Genomic DNA, 18,418 nt, shown 5'->3' with positions numbered 1-18,418 from the left:
CCTGGCAGCCAGCATTAAAAAAACTCTACAACTTGGAGAGTAAAGAACAACACTCTGAAAATAAGGGTATTCCAGACAGAGCCAACTAACACCTCCTAACAAAAGGTTCCCTCGGGGAGGAAACAACCACGCTTTGAAGCTGCAAGCCCATTCAGTGTTAATCAAGGTGACTAATAACAACGTTCATACTTGCCTCCACAAACAAAAACTCACTTAGGACGACGCCACAGCAACGCATGACTGGGCACAGCTATGTGATATTTTAATATTTGGGAAAATAAATAAAAGCACATAGATTGTTCTACCAACAGACTGGAGTTTATGATTTAATGCTGCCTGAGGGAGAAGTTTCAAGGCATCATGGCAGTTATTTCTGAGTATCATGATAAACACAACCATCCACTAGTAGAGCACTTGTCTCCAATTTAAGTAAACACTGTGATCTCGCTTTCTTGGAAGTAACCACAGATTCCTAGAGGACCGGGAACACAAGTGGTGTGAGATAATCTCACTCTTCTCCAATCTCAAACCAGTAATAAGATTAGTATTTTTTCACTTGCAGCTTGTCTCCCTAACTGGGAGTGTGAGCTACATGCAAGGAAATATCTCCAGGCCCTCAAGGGCTGTTTATGGATGCTTTATTGACTGGGTTAGAATGCCCTTCCCTGCCTTGGAGTAAAGAAAAGAGATCAGGAATCTAGAGCAAGATCAGGAGTCAATTAAGTATGTTGCTTTAAGTCCTTGCCCACAGATGTAGTTCCGATATCTACCATGTTTGGTGCCAAAAAGGGGTGCCAAATGACAAGGGGATTAGATCAAGATTTCAGCAAGAGGCAGTTTCATTCTGATGATCTATTTCATAATCGCCCTTACATTAAATGTGCTTTTAAAAAGTATGTCAAAAAGTTATTTGTGTTAATGATGGGCCATGATCAGTTCTCAGAGGCAAAGTGTTAATGCACCAAAGCGATATCTGAAGCATTTCAGATCTTGTATAGATCATACAATTACCCTGATCCAAAAATGCTTTCATTAAAATAATGACAAAGCCTAGGACACATATTCTTGGATGAGGGAGACTGCTTTTGTATGGGTAAAATGCTTCCTCCTCTATTGCCTTCACATCCTGCCAAAAGCGACTAGCCACAACAGGAAATTGGGTGCTGGATTAGCTGGACCATTGTTCTTCTAACTCAAACATCTGACTTTTGTCTGTTCGGCTTTCAGCAAATATCTTTCACTGCAGTATCTGTTAGCTAATTTGGGTAGAAGTTTCCCTGCAGATCAAAATTTCCACAAATTCATAGAGACCAAGGAACAATTATAAAAAGCTATTATTTTATTTTAAAAAATCTGTTATAAAAGCTCCATGGAGCTGCAATGTCTGAAACAGAAAGAGGAATTCTGAAAATAAGTGGAATATCACAATCTGCTGTCCTGAATAACAGTAGAGTCATCTTCTTCCTCTTTGGCATTCTCAGCCACCTGCTCTTCATTTTTTACGATTTCATTCAGATCTTTTCCTTGCAACTGCTCTTTTGGGCCCTGGTCTTCCTCAGGGGCCGCACAGAGAGCCTCTTCCTTTGCTATATTAGCTTCCAGAGGGAAACAGACCTTCACACAGGTCTTCACCAAGTCTTGCACTTCTGCACTGAGGCCTTTCACTTTCTCTTCATATTCTGTGAAGGCTTCCTCCTGCAGCTGAACAGAGAGATGTGGCAAGTCGTAAGTGAGAAAACTAACCACACTATGGTACTTGTTGACAATTCTTAGATTCCATGTGGCTTGCAACAGAGTTCCATTTCTTGGGCTGTGGCTCTCACAATCCCTAAGGCTGCCTCTGGGATTTTGTGAGCTACGTTTCCCCAAACCAGCTTTCTCAAGTTTTGACTTGCAGTTAACTGAGCTAACTGTCTACCTTGCAGTCACATCGACAGAAATTTATCAATGAACAGTATGACCTCTGTACTCATGGTACTGGTGATGTGTCTCACATACCCACCTCCAAATAAAAGATGTAATCTTTAGGAATTTTGTAAGTTCTCCAGACAATTCTATAGTTTGTTTCTCCTAGAAGTTGCTATAGAGTTGCACAGGAAAATTCTAGGTTCTCCAGCATGACCCTATGGCAGGTCTGCACAACCTGTGGCCTGCCAGGCATTTTGGCCTTCAACACCCAGATTTTTAGCCAGCTGTTCCAATGGCCAGGAATGCTGGGAGCTGGAGTCCAAAACACCTGAACAGCTGCAGTTTGTGCAGGCCTGCTCTATGGTATCTTCTGGAGGCAGTTGATCAGTAGGTTTCCCTATTAACTATTAAGTTCAAGAACATATACCTTGTGGTTATTGGGGGGGGGGGGTCAGTTCCATTAGGATTTCAATTTCATTTCCCCTGTAAGAAAGTCTTCAAAAACTCACAGATTTTGTAGACCACTCATAGCTGGGCCTGATTAAGTGCAAAATTTGCATGCTTTTTTGTTCTGTTGTTTATTTGTACAGTCGCTCCCAACTCTTTGTGACCTCATGGACCAGCCCACACTAGAGTTCCCTGTCGGCCGTCACCACCCCCAGCTCCTTCAAGGTCAAGCCAGTCACTTCAAGGATACCATCCATCCATCTTGCCCTTGGTCAGCCCCTCTTCCTTTTTCCTTCCATTTTCCCTAGCATCATTCTCTTCTCCAAGGTTTCCTGTCTTCTCATTATGTGGCCAAAGTACTTCATCTTTGCCTCTAACATCCTTCCCTCCAGTGAGCAGCTGGGCATTATTTCCTGGAGTATGGACTGGTTGGATCTTCTTGTGGTCCAAGGCACTCTCAGAATTTTCCTCCAACACCACAGTTCAAAAGTGTCTATCTTCCTTCACTCAGCCTTCCTTATGGTCCAGCTCTCACATCCATAGGTTACTATGTGGAATACCATTGCTTTAACTGGTATTCCCTGTATAAACGTATGGATGTGAGACCTGGAAAAGCAGTTTCTACACTGATAATAATATTTTTGTTTGTCCATATTATTTTCTACTCCATCTTCAAAAGTCATGATTCTTGTCAATCTAGGATTCATTTGTTGTGAAATACCTGGTTTTCTTTTTCTTTGATTTTTTCTATACAGGCGGCCTGCTTTGCTTCCAGTATTTGCTGAAATCTATTCTGTTTTTCATTCATCTTGAAGAGAAAGCAACAACTTTTAACATAAGCAATCTTCAATACAACTATATAAATGCAACAGTATAACTAAACCACCTACCCAGCCTGCCTTCTCTGCTAAAAGCAGTATGATTAAAAATTGCTTTATCAGGCACATAAAACAATGGCACACTCGTCACTCTCAAACCTGTCGGTAACTTCACATCAATTAGATCTGTTGGTAACTTAACATCAATGTAAAATCTTCATCATTCTGCCAAGTTGAGTTATATAGCTATAGGTAAACAACAATATTTCTATAGCAAGACACTAGAAATGGATGCCATCCAGCTATAATGAAATACGAGTCTTATTATACACAACAAGCAGCCTTTCTGGGGATGATGAGACATGAAAGTCATTAGATTTGGAGGATGCAGGCAGTTCCATATCATCATACAAAGTTTGCTATATGTTGGAACAAGACAGTGTGGCTGCAATTTTGTAGGTCTTGACATAGATTAATAGAGCACCATGTGGAAGTACGCAAGGCCATGTGCCATTCTGGCTTTCTGAACAGTTTCTGATACCCCTCTCCCATGCACAGCCATTCACTGCTTTGTGGGTAGGAGAAGTATTTTACTCCATTCTCATAGCCAGACAAGAACTTTCATTCAAGTACTGGCTAGAGGGAGAAACATATATAATCCTATTCTCTCCCCACAAAGTGGGCAATGGCTGTGTGGTGGCTTCAGAGGCTATTTAGTAAGTTGCGGGGGAACTTGGGCATTGTGGAGGGAAGGAGGGAATGCCAGCTTCCACAGCACCCCCAAAAGGCCATACAAACACATCAAGCAAACATACGGTGCATATGTCCCAAACAGGATGCCAACCCACTTGTGGTCCTAGTGTAGCAGGAGAGGTTCTTGAGCACATCTTTACAGCTAAGAGTGCAATCCTAAATTCTTATGTTGCCCAACTGAAAAGGTTAGGTTATACTGCAGAGGCCATCTATAAGTAGAAAGAAAGGACTCTAGCCTGCTAAGTGTTTATTAGGTGAGAGTTTCATTCTTTGCTCTCTATGGCTAAGCAACAGCCTCAGAGAAGCTCTTGCAGGATGGAATCCTATATTGTTTAAAAGGCTACAGAATTGTTCCTGAAAGACACTCACCTGCTTGACTGTTTGTACTACTTCCTGAATGTGGGCATTATTGATCTCTTTCTTCAATCTGTAGACAAAGCAACAATATCAATCATTCAATTTTACAAATTCCTCATCTAGAGGAGAAAGGTTTAAAGGAGGGCAGTCCTATTCTCATAGCTGTCCACTTATATATTACAATAACAGAATGTCTATATAGTACATCACAAGTATACACCTGTCTATAAAAGGCATTGTGCCTACTACAATGCCATAAATCAAGGGTGGGAATCATGTAGCACTTCAGATTTTGCATCTTCCACTTTTGCCCCAAAGAGAGGAACAATGGGAGGGGTGAAGTACTCTTAGCCTTATAAGAGGTGTCTGAATCCCAACAAGGATTAATCTGGTGCTTACAAGAAAGCTAGCTTTTCTTCCATGTAGACATCAATAGTTCCCAAATAGCAGTTCATGGATGGATTTAAGAGCCCAGAACATCAGCCAACATGGCAAATGGAAGGGTTTCTGGGAGTTATAGGCTAGATCAGGGGTCCCCAAACTAAGGCCCGGGGGCCGGATGCAGCCCATCGAAGCCATTAATCCGGCCCCCACTGCACAAGGGCAGAAGGGGGATGGGCTAAATGACCCAAGGGGTCTCTTCTTCTCTTACAACCCTTAATATTAATATTGAGGCTGGGTGCTTTCAGGGGTGCTTTGCTTGTGCTTTTGGTGCACAGAGGCAGAAGGGGGTTGGACTCAATGGCCCAAGGGGTTTCTTCCAACACTCTTTATTATTATTATTATTATTAACATTGAGGCTGGGAGGCCATCTGTCAGGGGTGCTTTGCTTGTTCTTTCGGTGCACAAACGCAGAAGGGGATTGGACTCAATGGCCCAAGGGTCTTTTGTTGTTGTTGTTATTATTATTATTAACATTGAGGCTGTTCTTTCAGTGCACAAAGGCAGAAGGGGGTTGGACTCAATGGCCCATACAATAAAATAATAATTATTATTTTATTGTATGACACCGCAAACAAGATAGATATGCTGGATTTCGTTTCACAAAATCACAAGTCGAACACTTCCCAAGTGTCTAGGACTGTGTGATATATTTTCGGATGATGCGCGCAGATCCCAGCAGGGTGGCCTTTTGCAGTTATTATTGTTGTTGTTGTTGTTGTTGTTGTTGACATTGAGGCTGGGAGGCCATCCGTCAGGGGTGCTTTGCTTGTTCTTTCAGTGCACAAAGGCAGAAGGGGATTGGACTCAATGGCCCAAGGGTTTATTATTATTATTATTATTATTATTATTATTATTATTATTATTATTATTAACATTGAGGCTGGGAGGCCATCTGTCAGGGGTGCTTTGCTTGTTCTTTCAGTGCACTAAGGCAGAAGGGGATTGGACTCAAGGGCTCTCTTCCAATCCTCATCATCATTATTATTATTATTATTATTTATTGCTCGGTGGCCAACTATAGTCCGGCCCTCCAACGGTCCAAAGGATCATGAACTGGCCCCCTGTTTAAAAAGTTTGGGGACCCCTGGGCTAGATAGTACAAGTCTGAGAACAACTGAAAGCACTCAATTCCTCACAATGGCACTAAACAATATGACAAAAGCTCTGCATGTGAGACGACAGGTTGATTGAAGATTTGGTTTTTCAACTTAAACTCACAGAGTGGGAGCTAGTGCTCTCAATGTCAGTGCAGTGGGGAATCTGTTCTGTCCTTTAATCTGAATGCTAGGTACCAAAGATACTGAGATCAAGATTCAGTATTATGGATAGCCCCTTTAGCACTATTCCACTCATAAGGAAGACGCCAGCCATCAGAGCACTAGTGATATCATCTCAGTTCTATGTAGAACATTATTTAGATCTGTCATAAACCTGAACATCTCAGTTGGCAACAGAATCATATAAAATATAAGAATGCTTTATTTGCTGTCACTGTGGCAAATATGAGAGCTCTGTCAAAACAAATACAGTCAACTTCTAAATAGACTTTCTGGAATTAAAGAGTGCTTAACTTTTGTTTTGTGATGCTGCCTATCAATGTCTTTTATATTGTCTTCTAATTGTTCTCTCTTGTTACGACCTATAAACAATACATTTGATACTATCTGGGACAAGATAGGAATCAGGGTCTAAAACACAGAAGACATCAAGCTCGGGAAGCTACTTTAACTAATAGTTCACCTTAACAAGAACATTGACCCTGTTGTGTTTGAACTCTGCTGTCCTCTCACCACTGAGGCAGTTCAGAAATTTTTGGTAGTCTTTTCCATGAGCTACAGTCTAACATCTCAGGCAAGCCATTAACTGTGGCTAATGTTTACTATGTTTTATTTAAACTAGGTGCAAGATGTTCTAGCCTTTCAGATGTTCTTGCTGGCTAGGTATCATGGGAGTTGTAGGCCAAAAACATCTCAAAGGTTATAGTTGCCTATCCTTGATTCATACAAGCCAACTTCATAATCCATTGTAACTCAACGTTTACCACAGTTTATTGTTCTGAATAATTTGATGGTTGAATGAAAACAGAAAATATAGCTTATAAAATCCTTATGACAACACCAGAACAGAAAAGGGAAGAAGAAGCTTGTTGCAGGTTGTTCTCATCATGTAAAACTATGGTTTAGTGTGTTCAGGCCCACCCACAAAACTGAAAAAGTGATAAGACTAGAATACAGTTACTGTGAAAGTCATTCTGTTTTGGCAAACTCCAAAATGGTCAGGCTTTTCCCCAAAATTACCTTTCCTGAGTGCTCTTATCAGTGGTGTTTTTTGTCATGGTCTGTACTTTGTCTAGCCTCTTTGCCTCTAGTTTCTTCTTCATTTCTTTAGTGTCACTGCAAAGGATGATATGGTTTGTTGAAGTTTATTAATCTAATTAATAACATTTTTTTAAAAAAATCAAGGAATAATGTCTTGAAGCATTCAGTTAGGAATCAGATTGGCAAAAGAGACACAATATGAAGCTTTTTGTTTACTCGAGTAAAAATGTTCCTTGCCTGAGGCAAAAGATCCCAGTGGGATGTGTTATTTGCAGGTTACATCATGTGAATCCCTTCTGTCAGTTTTATATTTTTGGATTCCTTTGGGCACTGATAGGTTATCCACACACACACTTGAGAGAGTAAGGACTAAATTACATTAAATATGCACTGTCCATTAATAAGACCTTAAAAAAAAACCCAAACATAACTAATCACATAGAGCCTTCTCTAGTTCAGGTCAGCACATCAAAAAAAAAAAAAAATTCAAATGTACTGAAAAGAAAGAAAGGCAGGAAGGAAAAAGTAAAAAGATTTGCATTAGTGCCAGTAGTTTTTACCCCACTTTTTATTTCCTGTGAAGGGTGTCCACATTTGATTTTGAAAAAGAAGCCAGGGAGAAAATATATGCCCTTCCCTTATCAGTACAGAGTGGGCCTGGCATACATTGGGCTTGCATATGTGGAAAAAAGAGCAGATCTTAGAGCTAGATACTGCTCCTTCAGTATAATGTGTAGTCTATCCCTAAGATTCATGTCCTGATTCAAAGGACCAGGCATAGAGTGACCACAATTATATGCATTGAGCACCTTCAGCATAGCTACAGACTCCTTGTTTGGTATAATTCAATCTGAAGAGTTGATTCGTGTTGTTGTTTTAAATGTTGCAGTCCCCAGATGTTCAGAGAAAGCACTACACTCAGTTTCCAAGTGCCTGTACCTAAATCAACAAATGAGCTTAAAAACATGAATACACTTATTCAAATGCTTGGCATCCTATGTTTAAACTCTGATAAGACTGGCAAATCAGAGTTTAAACATAGACTGTCAAAACCTGTTCCCCAATATTAAGTTGATTCACAGTTTATAGTTTGGTTGGCTTTTCCAGGAAGATGGCTTAGAGCATCTAATTGCTAAGATGCAATCCAAAGATCCTTGTTTCTGACATAGATCTTGTATGATGTCAATAGATCTTGTATGCTTGTATGCCAACATAGATCTTGTATGCTGTCAGTAGATCAATAACATTGATCTATTCAGACTATTAATATATTATTTTGTATGGTTTTCTGCATGAAGCAAATTGTGCACATCAGTTGATTTTTCCCCTGTGCCCAGGAGGCGATATATTATGTTGAGCAGCTGAGACCCAAGCATATTTAGTAAAGGTGAAATGTTCTAAATGTGGAGACAAAGGACAAACAAAGAAAAATGACAGAAAGAATACATGCGAAATTGTACAGTACAAAAGCATCAAGGGGGAAGTGGGGGAGTGTGTGGGAAGCAATAGCAAATCAAGCCATTCAAAATTAATACATTAAATGCTATAAAAACAGTATATGTGATTTCATTATCTACCTTTCACACGATTCTTTTAGTGCCTTCAGCTCAGCTGCTTGTTTATCTCTTGCAAGTTCTATTATTTTAGCAATATGCTGTTTTAAAAAAAACAGGATACAATGTCAGATTTAAACTCTTAGTTTTCATTTTGCAAACTAAGAGTTTGATCCTATCAGATCTATATTTTATTCCAGCATGAACTACCTGGAGTCGGCCCTCTGTATCCAAAGATTCTGCATCCATGAATCCAACCATTCGCTGCTTGAAAATATTTTTTTATCCAAAAAGCCAACCATTATTTTGCTGTTTTATATAGAGGACATCATTTTACTATGCCATTCTATATAATAAGATGTGAGAGTCCTCAGATTTTGATATGCGTGGTCCGGAGGGAGGAAGAACCAAGCCTCAGCAGATGACCAAGCCCTCTTAACCTTCATGCACAAAAATGTATTAAAATAAAGAATTGATCACAAGGGGGAGCCAAATTCACATATGACAAAAATAATAGCATATAATCTTAGATCCATTTGTGGATCCTGGCCAATTGAAGACAGGAATGTTGATGAAAAGTTTGGAGGTCTAATGCCATCTATCAAATCTAGGTATTGATAATGTATATAATATATAATGAAGTCATAGTGAATTATACTAGATCTCTACCAGGAAAAAAGATCTGATCATGATAGATATGTATGGAATGGTCTGTTCAGCTGTGCAGGTATACATATCTTTCTTCTGGAGTTTTGTGGATTTCTAGGCTAGTAGCCAAATTCAGATTTGGAAAGAATCTTGATGCGTCTTTAGTAGACTGTGCCAGGGTAAAAACAAAGTTGGTAGTATCAGATGTAATTCTTTCTAATTTGTGTATTTTCCCACCAAGAATATAAAACATAGCTTAACTCTATGCATGTCTCCTCAGGACCAAATGCAACTATTTTCAGGAACACAGCTTATTGACTTATTTCAACTGAGAATAAGTCAATCACTAAGCTCCTGGTTTCTCTTTTAGAAAACAAGGTGTTTTATGTGTTGTCGAAGGCTTTCATGGCCGGAATCACTGGGTTGCTGTGAGTTTTTCTGGCTGTATGGCCATGTTATTGACTTGTTTTATATCAATGTGTTTTTACTATGTCTGTTATTATTTGGGCCTGGCTCCATGTAAGCCACCCCGAGTCCCTTCGGGGAGATGGAGGCGGGGTATAAAAATAAAGTTGTTGTTGTTGTTGTTGTTGTTATTTTATTATGTCACAGCAAACAAGATAGATATGCTGGGTTTCGTATCACAAAATCACAAGTCGAACACCATGTAATGAACTGCTGTTTCTGTCGATTTGTTGTAAAACATGATGTTTTGGTGCTTAATTTGTAAAATCATAATGTAATTTGACGTTTAATAGGCTTTTCCTTAATCCCTTCTTATTATCCAACATTTTTGCTTATCCAACGTTCTGCCGGCCCGTTTATGTTGGATAAGCAAGACTCTACTGTATCTATTCCTTTGCCTATTTGTCAGGGTAGTTATGCTGCAAAAAACAAGTATGTAATTTCTTCCTGTGTGTTTCCTGTATTTGTGCTAAAATATGCAAAAGAGAAAGAGACATACACGAGCTACACAAATCTCACACAGTTTGAGAAACTGTGAATCTTCCCATGGAGATGTGCAAGTTTGTATTTTTTTATATTATACCAGAAATGCAAGGGGAGCTTGTACATCCCATTTTTCCAAGCTTTTACTTGTGCCATGTGAATAACCTATCAGTCAATAATTATTATTATTTACTGTACAACAATTGTATTGCTTTACAATGTGAGCACTTAGGATTCTTTGAAACTATACCCAATTATAATGTAACATTGTGAGTTGAGCTCATGCAGTAGCTATTAGAAGATTTCTCTCTGTGCCTATCAGAAAATTGAGATCTTTGGCAGCTCTTAACTGTGTGTCCTTGTCAAGAGTGGTGAGGTAGGCAAATACAGGAGTAGTTCCTTGGTTGTGAAAGGCCCTTGCCAATGTCTTGGAGTCATGATGTAGTTTAAGAATAAAATACCGAGTATTTACTGACCTGTAACCCTAGGTTTTGAATTTGTAACTACAGTATTGAATTCCTGTCTGTGTTTTCATGCTATAATATAGTTTTCTTGTCATTATTTTGTCCTATATTATACTTTCTTTGCGATTATTGAACCTTTGTTTTCTTTCATATAATGAGCTGCCCTGAGATCTTTGTTATCAATGTAAGCAAGTAAACAACTAAATTAATGGAGCTGCACACATTGTCGGCCCCAGCTTGTTCAATGAACATAGGTTCCATTACTTCAATGAGTCTACATTAATAATCATGGCATTTAAGTCATAAGCTGTACCTCTGTGGCATGCTGCTCTTTCTTCTTCCGAATCCCATCGTATTGCTCTTCCCCCAACTGAAGTAGTTCTTCCTCAAGCTTATCTTTCAGCTCCAAGACTCTGTTGTCAGGGCTTTCTGCTATTTCCCCAGTATTCCTGCTCTCATCCAGAGGTAACCTCCTGCAACTTTAGAGACAGAGGGATAAGTCTTACTATAGAGCAAGGATGTATAGTAATGTATTACATTGTTCTTGTGTAATGTCTCCTGTATGCCAGGGTTAGGTAGCTGAGTATCCTGTATATATTTTCAGTAGTATTGCCCTTTAATCCCAGCCAGTATGACCCATGACCAGACAGTAAGATTTTGAGTCCAAAACATCTGGAGGGCAGCAGAATCCCTGCTTTTGCTATATATCATAAAGGCAGTTCAGCGTCATCATTAATTGTATGTCATCCCTAATTTGTTTCCTGAATCCAATGCTGATGTTATAATGTTATAGCTCTCAACTTAAGACAGGAACAGGGAGTTGGGGAAAGCTAGAGGTCTACATTATTCCCACAGAACACTTGGGGGGGGGGGCATGGTACATATTGCAAAACCCACATTTTTTTTGCACTTGAATGACTTTTAAGGGTTCTGGAGTATATCTTTGTTATGGCCCCTATTGAACATTTTAGACCTTATATTTTAGATCCATTGTTGAATAATATGTCCTTATTTATATCCCTGATCTGAGGTATTTCCTCAAAAACTTCTAAGGTTTTGGGACTTCTACAGCACGAGGATTTTGGATGAATGGATTTTTAATCATATGTTTTATATTTTTATATTGTTTTAATTGTTATAATTGGATTTTCATTGCTATGTTTTAATTATACGTAGGCATCGAATTGTAGCCAATTGTGTACGCCACCCTGAGTCCCTTCGGGTGAGAAGGGTGGGATATAAATGTTGGAAATAAATAAAATAAATAAATTTGTGATTAAAATCTCTATGTACTTGCTTCAGTGAATAATGCTTTTTGTTGTTTTCTTACTTGTATGCTCTTCATCCATCATTCAATTGCACACCTGAGTAACAAATAGGTATTCCACTGGGAGTAAACCAGGCATTTCCAATCTGTCAACAGCAGCTTCATAGATTGCTGCTTTTTCAAGCACCAAAATTAAATGAAAGTTTTTGGGAAAAGTTCCAAAATGCATATTAGTATAATACCTTCACTGAGCCAATTCAAAGGCCTAATAAAATAATGTTTCAGAAAAAAGGATGGAGAAAGTTTAAAAAGCAAAACAGGGCTTTCCAATGAAAATATTGGTAGAGATCTTGCACTTTGGGTCTCATGAGGGAGAGAAGTGGGATATAAATAAAGATGATGATGATGTACCTCTGCTCATTGTCTGGCAAAATAGAAATGGCCTAGTTGCTCATTGAAATGGGGGGGGGGGGGTTGGGGGGGTAGGCTTTGGGTCATTTGCATGTGCAACAAAAATAAACGTAAATTGTGATGGCGTAAGGGAGGCTGACACAATCATAAATGCTAAACAGGATGTCTGCCATCCTTTAAATTGTGATATTTCAAGGCCTTCAGGTATCTTCTTACACCTTACATGTTATCAGCCATTCCTAAATGACGGAAACATCAGTCTGCCATCTGACTTGTTTATTATTTTTCCTGCTGAACACAAACAAGTTATTAGCCTAATATGGATTTTGGATTAGCTTTTTCTACCTTTTCTTTTTGGGGGCTTTTGGAGGAGCTGGATTCTTCTTTTTGCCAGGCTGGGCAGCCAATTCTGTGAAAAGGACACCATATTTCTGCAACAGCTCTTCTCTGCGCTTGATCATCTTCCGCTCCAGCTCTTTTAGCTCCTTGTCTTGCTTCTTCAATAGCTTCCCAAAAGCCTTTATTTGCTGTAGCTCCTCAATGCTTGCTGTCTGTGGCTCTAAAATATAGTATAAAATAAACTTGTTTGTTCAAACAAAATACTGCATTGATTCTTACGTTATCTGCTTAGAAACCCTTCCGCACAACTGGTTTATTATGTGAACTGCTGAGGTTAACGTGACTATTGCTATTGCATGGTTGCAATATTTTTCCAGCACTGAAGTAGCAGGATCTGATGTCTAGGAAAATACAGTTCTTGGTCACCAAGGACTGTTATGTAGAATATGATGTTACAAACACTCCAGAGATACAGTCTAATATGTGGGATACAACTTGGAGAAGGAACTGATGGCTTTTTCTGAACATGTGGAAGTAGCTCTTTGCTCACATTTTGACTCCTGGCCATGGTTCTTAGCAACCAACAAGACTGTCTAATGTTTTCAGTTCTGTGCACAGGTGTGAATGTGTGCCTGAATGAGAAAGGGTTAAAAAAATAGAAACCAGGCTAGGAGAGATTTTTTCCCCATTTGGAAAGTAATGTGCAGGTCATTTCCTAATGGAAAAGAGGCCTCTTCTGAATTAAAAATGGCTTTGTGAGGAACAAACATGTAGAGAAAACGCCCCCCCCCCCATGTCCCCTGGAGGTATTTGGAGGCAAACATTTGGGCTCCTGGGAAGTTCTGAGGCCACAAGAAAAATCCTGGGCTTACAAGTGGCAGTGGATTTGCACTTTCCCCATCTTATGTTTTAGTAATGTGGAAAACAATGTTGACTCATCCCACTTTATGTAACAATCAGTTCCAGCACTAAGTTATATTATTCGGATGGAAATTAATCATTCACGTTTGACATTTGAGTTAGAATTACCTGTAGTTACATTTGTGGCTTCTTTCATGTTTTCATCCTTCCCTGATGAAAGCATTCCTGGAGGAGAAAAACAAAATTTTGCTTCCTCTGCTCATTGCATAGACCACAGCAGAATGGTTAGTTCAAAGAAATGAGAGTTGGTAGTGGCTTTCCCATCCTTCTGTGCCTCACACTATCTACCCGATTCATAGATCAGTAGCATTACCTGCAGGTCCATTTGAAGGAGGAATACTGTAGGTTCCTGTGGCATTAGGTAATCCATTTGTAGTGAGCTGACTGGTTGAAATACCTGTTTGCAACTCTGGCCTCTGTCAAACAAAAAACAGTGATGCATCTGTGTCATAGAATCATAGAATCATAGAATAGAAGAGTTGGAAGAGACCTCATGGGCCAAGAAGCAGGAAATCGTATTCAAAGCCCCTCCGACAGATGGCCATCCAGCCTCTGTTTAAAAGCCTCCAAAGAAGGAGCCTCCACCACAGTCTGGGGGAGAGAGTTCCACTGCCGAACAGCTCTCACAGTGAGGAAGTTCTTCCTGATGTTCAGGTGGAATCTCCTTTCCTGTAGTTTGAAGCCATTGTTCCGTGTCCTAGTCTGCAGGGCAGCAGAAAACAAGTTTGCTCCCTCCTCCCTATGACTTCCCCTCACATATTTGTACATGGCTATCATGTCTCCTCTCAGCCTTCTCTTCTGCAGGCTAAACATGCCCAGTTCTTTAAGCCTCTCCTCATAGGGCTTGTTCTCCAGACCTTTGATCATTTTAGTCGCCCTCCTCTGGACGCTTTCCAGCTTGCCAACATCTCCCTTCAACTGTGGTGCCCAGAATTGGACGCAGTATTCCAGGTGTGGTCTGACCAAGGCAGAATAGAGGGGGAGCATGACTTCCCTGAATCTCCACGTGTCACAACAGAAATGGATTTATGGAAACAACTGGCTCTTGTTCTAGTTTTGATTAACATAACCTTGGGTGAGTCACATTCTCTTAGCCACAGAGAAAGACAACCCCCCCCCCCCAATAAATAAAGAGCCATGAGCTATGGTAATTTGGGGGGGGGGGGTCAAGGCATTAAAAACCTAGAAATTAGTAGGGAACACCCCCCCCCCCTTTACACATCTTCATGAATTTCTCACCAATAGACTTTACCTTCCCCACTGGTTAAGTAATCTTTTCAGTTCACTCACCCTTTTTTCTCAATCTGATATCATTTTTTTTGCTCATGTTATCAATATTGATTAAACTTTTTGAGTAAACAATTGGCAACTGTTGTGTCCTTTCTCAGTAAATTCAGTCAACACCAAACACTGCTCTTTTTGCATTAGCCCTTTCCAATGTATTGTTTGGACTGCATTGTGATATATTGGATAGGAGTAAAGCTATTACTGAAGTCCACAATCCCTTTACTATTCCACTTATATGATGAAAGTATGCTGAGACAATAAATCAATCACATTCTGTCTTAGAAAAGGAAGTAAAGGAGGCTGCCTCTGCTGCTGCATTTTCTTCCTCCTCGTTTTTTTCCTCTGGATTAAGGCCCAAAGATGCCCACAATCTTAAAAACTATACAATGTAAAAACCTACAAAATATAACTATTAACATACAACTAGAGCATGATTATTGTAATTTGCATGGCTGTGTTCTATTGGATCCTAGACATTATAGTCTGGAGTAGGGATGTAAGTCACTAAGTTTCTTATCAAAGGAAGCAATGAGTAATTTCAATGCTTTTCTTCCCACTGCAAGAAAGTTTTCCAAAAAAACAAAACCCCAGTCTCCAAAAACATAGAATTCAGGACTTATTCTGTGTGAATTTGACAAGTGGTTATTTTGTACAGTAAACAGCATTTTCTGCACAGGAAACAAACGGCATGTTCTATGTATTTCTGCATATTATTTTCTGTGCAGGAAATTCGCAGATACTGCATTCCTCGACCCCTTTGCCAGCTGCTCATCTTTATTCTGTAGACTGTATGTATGAAAATTCCCAGCCTCCTGAAAGCAGATTGTCTCCAAGCTCCCATAAAAACAGGCTCTCCTAAAAGTCTATAGGGAAGGAGTTGCAGGAATATGAAAGCCAGTGAGAGTGCAGCCATAAAAGTCTGAAAGCCCCTTCCACACAGCTGAATAAAATCCCACATCTGCTTTGAACTGGAATATGTGGCAGTGTGCGCTCAGATTACCCAGTTCAAAGCAGATATTGTGGGATTTTCTGCCTTGATATTCTGGGATATAGGGCTGTGAGGAAGGGCCCTGAGTAGTAAGTTTTTTTTCAGGGAAGAGAAGCTGGAGAAACTGGCAGGATGCTTGCTCTTCTCTTCTGTTTGGGCTTGAAAGTTAGAGGTTCCTCATCATTGTGTTATGAAATTCATCAGTCAAAGCTGTTTTTAATGTGGAAGAAAACATAAGCTAGAAGAGATGGCTTTTGCCTGATTCCCCTATAAGTAGTCAACTATCACTTGAGCTTAATACAGATGGTAAATTCTACCCTCTCTTCTCCTTCTGTTATTTGAGGGCAAACTACTTTTGCAGTTTGAACTGTTTGCAGCAACTGAGGACAAAATAGGAACAATAGAGGATGAATCAGGACTGAGAGTTATAGCCTTATTCATATGAGCAAAAAAGAGATATCCATATGCTTCTGAAGCGAAGAGATAATTCTCAACCCTCCAAGAAAAAGCCTTCTTTAAAGAATTATTCTTCCTTCCTGCTATTTGAACTTTCTGTGTTACCTCTACCTCTAAATCTCTCTCCCAAGGAAGCAAAAAAAACTACACTGAGTACCATTTTCTTTTCTTGAAACCATTTTGACCTAGATATACAAAAACATTCAATTAAATGTGCATGTCTGTTCTATTATTTATGTTGCCACCGCTCCCCTGAGCTGCAGGGAAAGGTCAGCTACAAGTATACAGGTTGAGCATCCCTTATCTGGAATGAAAATCCAAAATACTGTATTCCAAAAGGGTCTATGTGCGTGGTTGGGATAGAGACACATTTGCTTTCTGAGGGTTTCACAGTGCACACAAACTGTGTTTCATGCACAGAGTTATTTAAAACATTGCATAAAATTATCTCAAGGTTTTGTGTATAAGGTGTATATGAAACAGAAATGAATGTTGTGTTTAACCTTGGATCTCACCTCCAAGATCTCTCATTATGTATACAAATAGAGGTATTCCAAGATCTGAAAAAAAATCTAAAATGCTAAAACAAGCATTTTGGATAAAAGATACTCAATCTGTATTAGTTTAAAAATAAAACCATCTGCAGAACTCACCTCAAGATTAGATTCTTGACTCTTTGCTGACTTTTTGTCATGTGCATTGAAAAATTTTATTGGGTTTGAGAGTGCCATGGTGAGATCTAGAGAGATAAGCCAAGATATTAAACACAAATTTGCACTTCATCTTGCTTATTACTTGCTGCTTCAGTTAGTAGGGAATATACTTTAATTCAACTCATATATGATTAATTTGGCATTTTTTTTGTCCACATTAATACAGATGGACAGGAATTTGCCTGAGCGAGATTTTGCCTTTTTTTGACGACACAGTCCCATGATAGATCTGCTACCGTTGGTTGCAGGTAGCCTTAAAAAAACCATTGTCTTTCCTGCATGGTGAATGATAAGGGAAGATGGGAGTTGCATTCAAGATAATCTCTGGTATCATTTTGTTTAGTATGTTTACTTATTATTGTATAGGGAAATACATCCCAAATCATGGTTGCTGCTCATATGTATGTATGCATAAGGTAAAGGGCCATACACCAAATGGTCACTGATATCCATATATCAGCTTTGCAAATAACCAATACAAAAACAACACTAGCACCATACCTATAATTACAGCTGTTACAACATTGTCATATCTCTCCGATATCTCACATTTCCGGGTCAGACAGGTCTGACTCATATATTTAATCTCTATTAGAACAGACTCATTGAATCAGTAGGATTTATATATACTTGGCTCTCCATATCCATGGATTCTGTATCCACAGATTCAAGCAACCATGTCTCAAAAATAAAAAAAGCATACTAAGATTTTGCCATTTTATATAAGCAAAAACATTTTATTACACCATTGTATAGAATTAGACTTGAGCATCCACAACGTTTAATATTTATGGGAGGTTCTGTAACCAAACCTCAATGTTATACCGAGGTCTCATTGTATGTGTTAACTCATCTTTCAAAAATTAATTCATTGAATCTACTAAATAGTATTTCCAACAGAATTCTGGCAACAATATAATATATGCTTAACCATATATTATCGAGGATGTTAAGGATTATCATTGACTAATCAAAGAAAGGAAATAATGCTCACAAAATGACACAATTTGTGAAAATAAACAGTGCTGCTTCTATATATTAATTCTGTCTATCAGATGACACACCCAATGGTAATGAAAAATTTGCCTTCTTTATAGAAAATCCAGCAAATATGTACAAATGCCCTCTTTCAAACCTTTGGACAACAGTACCTGCCCAAGAGTCAGGAACATAGTCTTTCATGCTCACATAGACAAAGAGGGAAGGCATCGTAAGTGGCATGTTGCTCTCACTACGAAGGCAAACATGATGATAGCCTGAAACAGAAAGCAAATAATCCCAATAGGAACACATAACACAAACAAGTGGCAAACAATGCTCTTAAGAAGGTGTTTTGGAAAATGGTGAAGACAATTGAAAATAGCTCTAGTAGCATTCA

General features: G+C 39.1%; 1 protein-coding gene across 1 annotated transcript in view; it reads right to left on the bottom strand.

The window, feature by feature from the left end:
• Positions 1-1,321: 1,321 nt before the first annotated feature.
• The window catches only part of plcb2 (phospholipase C beta 2), a 63,514-nt gene continuing 46,417 nt past the window's right edge, over positions 1,322-18,418 (bottom strand). The window contains exons 22-32 of the mRNA XM_016995929.2: positions 18,192-18,296; positions 16,981-17,066; positions 13,910-14,012; positions 13,705-13,761; positions 12,682-12,895; positions 10,972-11,137; positions 8,623-8,699; positions 7,025-7,120; positions 4,296-4,353; positions 3,077-3,163; positions 1,322-1,701 (exon numbers count right to left, since the gene is read on the bottom strand). Coding sequence (XP_016851418.1) covers positions 1,423-1,701; positions 3,077-3,163; positions 4,296-4,353; positions 7,025-7,120; positions 8,623-8,699; positions 10,972-11,137; positions 12,682-12,895; positions 13,705-13,761; positions 13,910-14,012; positions 16,981-17,066; positions 18,192-18,296 — 1,328 coding nt within the window. The 3' untranslated portion in view covers positions 1,322-1,422. The remainder of the gene's footprint in view (positions 1,702-3,076; positions 3,164-4,295; positions 4,354-7,024; positions 7,121-8,622; positions 8,700-10,971; positions 11,138-12,681; positions 12,896-13,704; positions 13,762-13,909; positions 14,013-16,980; positions 17,067-18,191; positions 18,297-18,418) is intronic.

This window comes from Anolis carolinensis, chromosome 1 (genome assembly GCF_035594765.1).
Source record: "Anolis carolinensis isolate JA03-04 chromosome 1, rAnoCar3.1.pri, whole genome shotgun sequence".
Taxonomy (NCBI): domain Eukaryota; kingdom Metazoa; phylum Chordata; class Lepidosauria; order Squamata; family Dactyloidae; genus Anolis; species Anolis carolinensis.
This window is presented reverse-complemented; position numbering and strand designations above follow the sequence as displayed.